General features: G+C 38.8%; 1 protein-coding gene across 1 annotated transcript; it reads right to left on the bottom strand.

Moving 5' to 3' along the window:
• Positions 1-1,254: 1,254 nt before the first annotated feature.
• LOC115674472 (carotenoid 9,10(9',10')-cleavage dioxygenase 1-like) lies at positions 1,255-8,215 on the bottom strand. Its single transcript, XM_030596861.2, has 11 exons — positions 8,111-8,215; positions 7,862-8,005; positions 6,038-6,140; positions 5,445-5,704; positions 4,139-4,318; positions 3,943-4,021; positions 2,632-2,713; positions 2,112-2,174; positions 1,889-2,027; positions 1,417-1,732; positions 1,255-1,310 (listed from the first exon to the last, which is right to left on the bottom strand). Exons 1-11 carry the CDS (start codon positions 8,213-8,215, stop codon positions 1,255-1,257), a joined length of 1,527 nt encoding a protein of 508 aa, XP_030452721.2.
• Positions 8,216-11,094: the final 2,879 nt, after the last annotated feature.

Below are 11,094 nucleotides of genomic sequence, written 5' to 3'. Positions count from 1 at the left end.
GGCAACCGCCTCAGGCGAGGTCCGCCCTTGCTAGATCGGGCGAGGGTCGCCCTTGGTTGGGCTGGCGAGGGAAACCCTCACCCTCACTAAGCTAGGCGAGGGTGACCCTCGCCCAGGCAAGGGCTTCACTCGCTCGGTCCAATGATAGTGGCCCTTGCTAGCCTAGGCCCAAGCATCTCTCACCCGAGTCTGACGAGGGCGGCCCTTGCCTGAGGCCAGCGTTGACCATCGACGAGGCCTAGCGATGGCTGGCGGAGGGAAAAAGGGAAAAAGAAAAAAAAAGAAAAGAAGAGAAAAGGAAAAAAAGAAAAAAAGGAAAATAGAAGAAAAGAAAAAGAAAAAATATTAAAATATTATTAAATATTGTTCACATCAGCGTCGGTCGTGCCACGTAAGATGACCAGTGTCCATGTTAGTGATTTCCGACCAAAATTGGCTGGATAGACTTAATTGGCAAAACGTGAAAATGTACATGACTCAATTGACAGAATTAAAAAGCTTAGGACTGAATTGACAAAAGTGAAATAGATTTATGACTTTTTGAACAATTTTCCCATATTTTGACTAGTATCACATAGATTTGTAGCTCCTAATAATGTTGGTCTGAATTATCCTCCCAGAATTCTATTACTTTGTGTCGAAAAATAAGGATTTCTTTTTCCGTGGTTAAATTGTAATAAGTGTTGGTAATTGTAAAAGTTTCTTGATAAAGAAAATGATTGATGTCATTTCTTTATAGGTAATTTATTGATAATTTACTAATATTTTTATAAAATTACCAACTTTCTGCGATAGTTTGCGAATGACCGTTTCTATACTAACTTACCAGCTTTATATGTAAAACATACCAATGCTTCAAATTTACTAACTCTTATATAAAATTTTTATCTTAAATTAGAATGACTCACCAACTTTTATTAGATTAAAAGTTAAATTACCAACTAACTTTGAGTTATTAACACTCAATTGAGTTTCTTATAAACCGGAAAGCCAAAAATAGAATTGTCCTATTACCCTCGCATGAACATAAAATCACCACAAAACTCATCATACATACATTGATACAGTAATCTTGTAGATCTTATCTTTTCTGGTACAGCCTGGTTGATGAAACAAATTATTCCCATCTTAGCTTATTCTAACGGACGTCTAAGATTATTAAGAAACGAATATAGAATGATTCAACAACAAGAAGAGTGATGAAGAGTGATTTATTGAAATTAGAGAGATCTAACTATTCATACGGTACATAACTCAAACCTGTGGTTCGTCAAAGTATAATTTGGCCACACCTCCATATTTAGCTAATCCTGAGATGTAAAAGAATGGAAAATTAGTTAGAATAATACATATTGTACATGGTATCAATAACAAACACTAGCGATTTCACTGGATAAATCCGTCATTATTCATTACCACAGCTTGAACTTGCCGCTGAATCGACGACTTGAGTGAAGCCAAATTTGTTCTTCAATCCTATGAAATTACCATTGCTAAATGGAAAATCCATGGAGGTGTGAGTGCCACTGAGATTTCTCTCCTGGACCTCTCCAGTTTCCATGTTCAATCTCCACTCATACACACAATGAAAAAGAAAACCTTCTTCTTCATTGCCATTTTCCCTCTTTTTTGGAGGTAATTTGAATCCTCTTGAGTACCAGTCAAACTTGTTTTCACCCCAATCTGGACCTGGCAATATGGATGTCATGGCCCTACAACCCCGTACCACAACCTGTTTTTCTTAACTAATTGGTGAGAAATGGAGAAAATGAAGGGTTGTGCTCATAAGTCAAAGTGATAAATAACACTTGATCATCAGTCTTTCGTAATTTCAAAGAAAATGCTAACATTGGACTCTTTACTATTATGACGTGAAGGCAATTAGTACCTCGTCTCCATCCTCGAATGTATTGAGGATGTGAAGTGTGCAACATGTTTCTACTTCGAACCACCGGACAGAATTGGCATCGCCGTATCGTGGCATTACTCCGAATCTCGTCATTCCTTCTTTATCATACTTCAACAATCTATTTTGCGAAAATAACAACAACACTATTTTAAGAACAATTAATCATTTGGGAAAATTATTTTTGAATGAGATGTATACTCACTGGCCTCCCTTGGCGAGTCTTGATACGTCCAATGAAAGGGGATGATCCACTATGATATTGTACCTGAATGAGGAGAACATGATTCGATCTCAAATATGCTCGTCAGGAAACTACAATAATATTGATAACGGGAAGAAAAATAGATTGCAGGAAAAGGGGGAAAAAAGCCAACCTTTCTTGGTCACATTTGTAAAAAATTCCCTAAAGAAAAATTTGTTGGGAAGGCTTATGCGGAAGAAAACAGGAAGAAAATAGTTTCATTTGATCCTTCACATTGTCAATTGCGATGTAGAAATTTCCCTAACTGGTCAAATTTAATAGAATGGTAATTAAACTACCTTAGTTAGCTATGAATAGTTACTAAAATAGTGTTTGCAACTTAATAGAAATGGAGAAAAATTACGCATATATTCAATCAATGCCATTTTTCTCAACATGTTTTTATTGGACATGCATTTGTGTAGTTCGAAATTTCTCCCTATTATGTGTCAATGTAGGTTGTTAACGAAATTGCTTAAACCTTTGTGAGACCGCAATCTCATGGCTGAGGACACATTTGCGTAATTGGACATCCACTTTATGAAGCAGTTCCTTTCCATCAGCTGAAAACAGGTCAAATGACGAACAATTAGAAGCTACTAATTTTCAATAAAAAATAGCTATACCAAATAACCGACTGTATTGTAATTATCAACTCTTTTTAGATATTAGACGTACTTACGAACTGTTAAAGTTACTAAACTCTTTTTAGAGATTACTAACCCTAATTAGAGTGATCACCAACTATTTTCCAATCAAGTTAACAACTAATTTTATGTTACGAATTCTTATTTCAGTTTCATCAACTCTTTTTCGGGTTTTTTTTTTATTGCTAACTTCTCTTTTGTCTAATTAGAAATAAATTCTGTTATCTTTTGCCATTTACCTCTACTCTTGCCGACATCTAAGTTTACCAACTATTATAGAAAAATACTAACCTTTATTTGAGTGACTTACTAACTTTTTCTAGATTAAATTACCCATTAGTTTTAGATTATCAACTTTCATTTGAGCTACTTACTTACTTACATTTATTTGTTTTTTTTATTTACTAACTATTCTTGTCTTTTACCAACTTTTGTTTGCTTTTTCTTATCAACGATCTAAATTGGCCAACTCTTATATGAATTCATTAACCTTTAACTAAGGTTAGAAGTTTCTAAAAAGAGATACTAACCCAATGTTAATTTAATGGGAGAAAATTTGGAGAGCCACACTAACTTAGGCTGGTAATCTCTTAAAAAAGTTGGTGAATTTAAGATTTACTAGCCAAGGAAAATATTAAAAATTAAATTCTATTGAATAGTAGATAATTCAAAATTAGTTGGTAATTTAATATGCCAAAAGTTGGTAAGTTTCTCTAATTTAGGTTAGTAATTTCATTTAAGAGCTAGCACATTCAAAGAGTTAGTGAGTTAAAAAATAAAAGTTGGTAAATCAATACAAAAGTTGGTTTCGGTAATTTTTACAAATCGTAAAAGTCATCGGTCTATTCTTTTATCATCAACGGCTTTTTATAATAACCAACACTTATTACAATTTACCGACATGAAAAAAATTTCTACTTTGGGCTCATAATAGTAGAATTCTACCTACGACCCTAGAGAAATGAAAAAATCCTTTTGAAATTTTGGTTTTCCAATCATCAACCACTTGGGTAGTAAATTTGCATAAAATGTTGTCGTTAATGCTAATTAAAATGTCATTCGAATCATACGAAACTTCTTCAAACAGACTCGTAATACCAATTATTTTACCACTTCCATGGGACTAAGAAGAGAAAGAATATTACCAGATACCACTCCTACCACAAGGAAAGGTTTTTTGACATCAATGCCCATTATTACAAGTTCGCCACTCCCCGGAGCTTTCTGTTTAATAAATATAATTTTTTTTTTTTGCAAACAAACCTCAAAAAGATCCATCAGTGCTCTAAACATGAACGATTTAATAACAAATTAAGGTAAGATATTAGAATAATAAAGAACCTTTGGATGGCTAGTGCAAGGTCGACCCCAATCTCCATTGAAGTCCCAAACACCGAATGTTTCTAGGGTTTGTGAATCGACCTCGTGAGGCAAGTAATTCTCCGATATTGCATAGAGCTTCCCCGAGTGCTCAAACACGCTTGTGTTGCACAAGAACTTGTTACCAGTGTCGAGTCTAATCTGTTGAAGCACCGAGTCTTAATTTTCAGGTCTTTAAACACTTCAGTTCCCTTAACAAAAGGATCTTTACAAAATTTTGTCTAAATCAGCTTTACCCATTTTATCTGATTAATTCATGAAAAACGATAAGAGAGAACTTCTCGAGCTCTGGGGCTAATAGTATTTCATTTCACATTTCATGGAAAACTATCTTATATCACAACCATGCTTAAAGTTGTTGGTAAGTCTAACCTCACTTGGAGTGGGACACAAGTGTAAAAAATTCTCAATACAAAAAGAGTCAGGCGGTTAAACTTCAGGCAGTCAAAGATGCTTCATGTTGAAGCATGCTGGTGGCAGGTGAATTTGCTTCAGCATGGCCTCTACAGTGGCCCATTCGGAGGTGTGTGCTGTGAGCAAAGCTGTTGAGGGAAAAACCGAGTGTGAGGTGAGACAGAATCGCGAGAGAGATCCGAAATTCGTATGACGAACTTATTTTCATTCTCGTGAAATTCTAGTGTGTTGTTCATGTCGGTGTGTGCTATGAGTTGATGGTGTCAGTCGTTGACAAGTCTCCTCCCTTAGTGTATTTTCAGCATCCTGGCTCGATGAGATCTGACCACAATTTTCTCTGTATTATTGTATTCTACTTAGAGTGCAGAGCATCTATTGCTGTAAATCGAGATTATTGTTTTGGTGATATTGTGTAGCCTCTGGTGATACTAGAGAAGAAGTGCGGTAATCCTGTTTTACATAGTGGTGCAGTTTTTCAGTGAGCTTGCTGCGGGACTATATCTCAGTTGGGGTTTTCCACGTTCAATCTTGTGTGTCCCAGTTTTGCATTGTCTAGTCGATTATACTACTTTAGTGTTTGTGTTCATTTGATCACACAAAGAGGGGGAAAAGAATTTCCTAGTGTTATATTATTTTCGTTGTGCACTGTGTGACGTGGTCGCACCACGGTCTTCTGCAACGTAGAAGTGAGTCAAATGATTTATAAGTCCTCATGGACTATTCAAATGTAACAAGAAAAACTCTTCCGTAGAACCCTAAAGGGCATCTGAATTTCAAGCAATTGCGGATTGATCAAAATGATAGACTAATTAAATAGACAAACTTCCATATCAAAAGGCATCTCGCAATTTACCTGATTCAGAGAAAGTGCAGCTGAGATAGCTAAAGGATCTCCTTCAATGGCAGGGATGAAGGCGGGTTTATTTCTTTGCTTTTCAAGCTTGAATGTCTCGGACTCGACGTACCTGTTCTTGTAAGAGATGCTCCAATCTGAATCACCAGTCTTCTTAAACAACAATGCATGAAGCATTCCTTCTCCTTCTACCCAAGTTTCATTCGTTATTCCTAACGGTGACACTGTGGTTTGTAGACATCCAAATTGAGGATTTGGACCTGAAAGAATTTGATGAACCGCTTTAATAACTGAAATATGACATAAGACTTCAAATTTTTCTATCCAAAAGATATATAAGCATGATCTAGGATATATGACATCATGTGCACAACTCGCATATTGCATGACACTTCTGTACCTTCGTAAGTATATCTACTGCAAAATGAATATCGTTTGCCAAGATCTATATCCGATCTACATTATTACGGCTGCTATCCTACTCGTAAAAAGCTTAAATTGACACACAATATGCATCATATGTGCATACCTAAGTTTTGAAGTCTTATACATGGGAAACTTAAATTTCACATAAATTCAGAATGGATATGTACCATTTCTAACAAATACTCCTTCAGGGAAATCAGCTGGTAATTCCCCTTCCAAGCAAGCAACTTCAACTGCCTCTCCAATTTCTTGAACCGGTGCAAAGTTCTTCTGCTCAAGTCATTATTTCAGAAAAATCAGACATACACAAAAGAATATAGTACTTCCTTGCGCATCCTTATAGTTTTCATATGTAGTGCTAGAATGTTGATTCAGTGCGCAGCGACAATGGCGCGGGATAATTAAGACACCATCAAGTTTTCCGCAGAGCTACAGCGCAATTGATTACTTCTAGAGTTACAATTATATTAGATTATGGTACATTCCTTCTTGATATAGTCAATATATAAGATATTCAGATTAAATATTACCGTCATTTCATATTTATATGTTTCTAGTTAGGATTTCACCATCACTAATTTGGAAGATACCAACTAGGATTTCAGTTAGATATATATGGTTATAAATTCCATTTATGATTTCATCGGATGATAGAACTTTGAATTGAATAGAGTTGCCTATTGAGAACCCGTTCTTAGCCATTTTTCTATCTAAGGTTCGTGAATGTTTGAAAGAGTAGTATCCTTAGGGTGGCCTATTACTACCGGATATCGAATTAATTATCTACTATATTTTTTTCCTCTCTTCGATAGTAACGCGGACGTGGCTACTAATAACTTTCTAAGCCTTTGGACAGACATAAATCCAATAGGTGGGCTCAGGACTATAATTTGCGGGGCACAAGAAAATGGCCATAACTTTTGAACCAAAAAGAGTTACAGGGCCCATAATACCAATATGGAAAGTTCATTCCCGAGCATTGTGATGTAGTCAAATTGGAATCCCTGTTGGCAACTGTTTTGGAGCTCAAAATCCATTGTTTAGGCGTGTTTTGGGCCACTTTTGTATTGTTATGTCAATTTTTTCGCGTTATTTTAGGATTTGGTTTAATTTCCGAATTCTACAGTGCTTAAGGTTGTTTTTGGGTTTTCCAGCGCCACCTGGAGTTAGCAGGGTATTCATTTGATCTTTTCCATAGATCAGACAGCTTTTGTCATATTTTACAAAATATTAAAAAGAGATTTCTCTCTATTTGTTGTGGGTGTGCATAGACCCGTCAAATGGGTGGACCAGGTTAGGTAAAAAATGGTCCCACCCAAATTAACCAATTTAATATGTTTTGTCCCATTTTCTTGCAATATAAATCTAGTGACCCATACCCGATTCAACCCATACCCAACTCATACATGACTTGACCCATATTGCTAAAACTTATCTATATTTAACCAAATCTAGAAAAATTCATACCAAGATTAAGGTGAGAACACGGAGTGAACGAGCGCGAGATCAAATGAGGGTGAGAGAGAGTGAAGAGAGTTATAGAAGTTGGTTGGGTCTAAGTAAGTTGTGAATCCATTTAACACCCATATTATTTTGAGTTTCGCTATTCTAAACCCATTTATTAAATATAATTAACCCACATAATAACCCAACCCATCAAATATGGATTAAGAAATGGGTTTATGACCCATTTTGACAGGTTTAGATGTGATTATGTGCGCCTGGGTGCGTGTTTGTTGATCGATGAACTCGTGTTTACCTATTGCTTGCTGCGTTACATAGCGGTTTTATCAACCGCACCAAGAATGGACAAAAAAAAACTGTTCATTTTTAGCTTATCTTCGCGCATCAGAAATTTTGTCGATGAAATAACTATGAAATTTACTATGAAATTTTCTGGAGTGTGTGTCAACTCGTCCACACGCCGATCCCGAAACTGGAAACTTTTAGATGGAGCAAATGAGTTAAGAGAGAACCTCGTTTCTAAGTACCTGAGAGGGTGGATAAGGTTGATCCACAAACCGGTATAAGCCATCCACTAAGACATCCAACACCATCCCTGAAGCTTTCTTCACTGCGTTGGATACATCTATCTTCTTCAACGGCAGTTGTTGCTGCAACTCCTTCCAAATAGGCTGCCCATGCAATTATTCCAGATCCAAATCAAACCGGTGATTATTTGAATTGACGAAAAACACATGCTCATTTCTTTTCCGGGATTTGGATTTCGTGTAGCGTACCTTTAGGGCTGGAGAAATGGACTTTGTAAGGTGATCAAAGGTAGGAGAAACAGAGTGCCTGTTGGCGGACGCATTCACATGCAAAGCGAAAGGAGAGACTGCCATTTTTCGCTTCTCTATGCACAAGTTGCATGGTTTCATGTCCTTTATATAGACGACCTAGGCATGTGACTAAGTTAAATCCAATGACGTAATCAATCTCTTTGTCCTACATATTCGAGACAACTGTAGTTGTGTACGAGGTATCATCAGAACCCTTTCTCCAACTGCTCACGCATCTATATTTTACATTCTATGTCGTCCGATCTAGTGTAAAATAAAAAACGAATCGTCCGACAGATTAGGTGGTCCTTAATATAGAATCTTGAATTGGAAAAAGATTTTGTTTACTTTCATATTTTTTCGGACCATATTCAATACGTATCAAGAAACACAGTAAGAGCAAAATACAAGCTCATTTTACAGATATGATCTATATTAATCAATCTTCATATGTTTTGCATTACTCTAGAAAATACAGTAATGTTGAATTTTTTGGTCGGAAAAGTAATGTGGATTTGATTAGCTATAAAGTTGTAGTCTTGTGCGAGGAATCCCCACCAACCCTCTCTCGGCGACATCTCAAAGCACCTGTCCATATTCACTTTTCTGTCCGCATTCTCATCAGGAAAATTACCAAAAAAGTCTTAAACCTTTTGCAATTGTGCCAATTCAGTCCTAAACATTTTTTTTTTGCCAATTCAGTCCTAAACCTTTTGCAATTGTACCAATTCAGTCCATCCGGTCACTTTTGGCCGGCCGGCGCTAACGTGGACGCCGGCCGGCTGACGTGGCAATTTTTAATAATTTTTTTTTATTATTTTTCGAATTTTTTTTTATTTTTTTCTCTTTTTTTATTTTTTTCTCTTTTTTTTTTTTTTTTCCTATCTTCTTCCCCAGTAGCCGGTCCGGCGAGAGGCTGAGGCCAGCGAGGGCCAGCCTCCCCGTCGCCGGGCGAGGTCGACCTCGCCATGGCTAGGGCGAGGTCGAGCTCGCCCAGCGACGGCAAGGCCTCGCCAGATCTGGGCGAGGCCTCACCGTCGCTGGGCAAGTTCGACCTCGCCTGGCGACGGCGAGACCTCGCCGTTGCCATGGCCTGGGAAGGTCGACCTTGCCCGGCCATGGCGACGGCGAGGTCTCGCCAGATCTAGGCGGCTTCGCTGTCGCCGGGCGAGGCCGACCTTGCCATGACCGGGCGAGGCCTCGCCGTCTTCTGGCGAGGTCGAGCCTCGCCATGGCCGGGCGAGGTCAACCTCGCCGTCGCCGGGTGAGGTCGAGCTCGCCCGGCCGACGGCGAGGCCTCGCCCGGATCTGGCGAGGCCTCGCCGTCGCCGGGCGAGCTCGACCTCGCCCGGCCATGGCGAGGTGGACCTTGCCGGCGACGGCGAGGCCGGCCCTCGCCCGGTCCGGCGAGGGCCGGCCTCGCCCATGGCAAAGCGAGGTGGACCTCGGCTGGCCTTAGTTCTATCGGCTGAGTCGCCGGACTCAGGCGACCGGGGAAGAAGATAGGAAAAAAAAAAAAAGAGAAAAAAATAAAAATAAAATTCGAAAAATAATAAAAAAATTATTAAAAATTGCCACGTAGCCGGCCGGCTCTGGCCGGAGTCCACGTCAGCGCCGGCCGGCCAAAAGTGGCCGGATGGACTGAATTGGCACAATTGCAAAAGGTTTAGGACTGAATTGATTAAAAAAAAAGGTTTAGGACTGAATTGACACAATTGCAAAAGGTTTAGGACTTTTTTGGTAATTTTCCCCATTCTCATCTATATATTAAAGAATGACCAAAAGAGTAGGCGGTCCACAAAAAAGAATTTGAAATCACACCATATATCTACCTTGCACTTGGCTCGTCTATTAAGCTGTTAATATATTGTTAACAAGATTCGCGTTCTCATTTCACTCTTTTTATATCATACATCCTTCGCTGGAGGGTAGAGAGAGCGATATACATACTAGATATTCGCTTATCAACATCACCTCCTTCGCAGAGATATCAAGGTGGTACGATGTTTAATTAGTTCAAGAGTAAATCAGATAGCTAGCCTAGTCAAGTCGAAGAAGTTTACAACTACTTTCATGCATTCAAATCGCTACCTGTCTAACGTCAACAGAATGTTTTTTTCGATTGATTCTACTAAGCATTGCCCAAGCATAACTTTCTTACTATGCCAACTAAGCAAAATGGCTAATATGTTGAAGAATACCTATACAGATTTCAGATACACATATATATGGCTAAGATATCAAGGGTACTACTCAAATATAACCTTGCATAAGTGACTATGATGACATGGAAAGTGACATACGCTCTAATCAATAAAGAACTGGCCGATAAAAAACGACAAAACCCAACTTGCCCTAGATTGGTGTTGGAATATTCCTGCAAATACATGCATGAAGCCTTCCCCATAAGAGACAAAGAGAAACGAAAACCCCAGATGTGTGCTTCGCTGTTAGGCTCTCTTCAATATATGAGAACACGGAGTCCTCCAAACGTGATCCATGCGGACGTGTTATATCTCACAAAAACCAGCAAAATAATCTGCAGTCACCATGAGAATCTTCACGGTCCTCCAAAGTGAACTAAAGAAAGATCCACTTCACGTGCGAGGCACGTTTTTGGCCCACTTAAGAGGAAACTCTGTGCGGGCGGGCAGATAGGTAGGCAGGTTCGATAATATCTGATGGAGTGAGAGTGAGACTCGGGAGGTCGAGAGGACTTCGACAAATGCCTCGCATCTCATGCGAAGGTCGACATGCTGCCCTTTGGAGCTTTTAGCGATGAAAAACTACAAGGCCGTCGTCGGGGAAAAACTCAAGTTCTCGTCCGCAAAGGAACTGGATCTCCAATGACGAATTTCATTTTTTGTTGTGGAATGCTCGACCTTCAGCATTGAATTTTTTTAAGTTCGTTGCTACGAGGTTTCTGTTCAGGTACCGATGTT

The sequence above is a fragment of the Syzygium oleosum genome, unplaced genomic scaffold, assembly GCF_021117445.2.
Source record: "Syzygium oleosum isolate NSW1041296 unplaced genomic scaffold, Sole_v2.1 Sole_v2.04, whole genome shotgun sequence".
NCBI lineage: Eukaryota > Viridiplantae > Streptophyta > Magnoliopsida > Myrtales > Myrtaceae > Syzygium > Syzygium oleosum.
The sequence above is the reverse complement of the archived record's forward strand: the minus strand, read 5'-3'. Positions and strand labels throughout refer to the sequence as shown.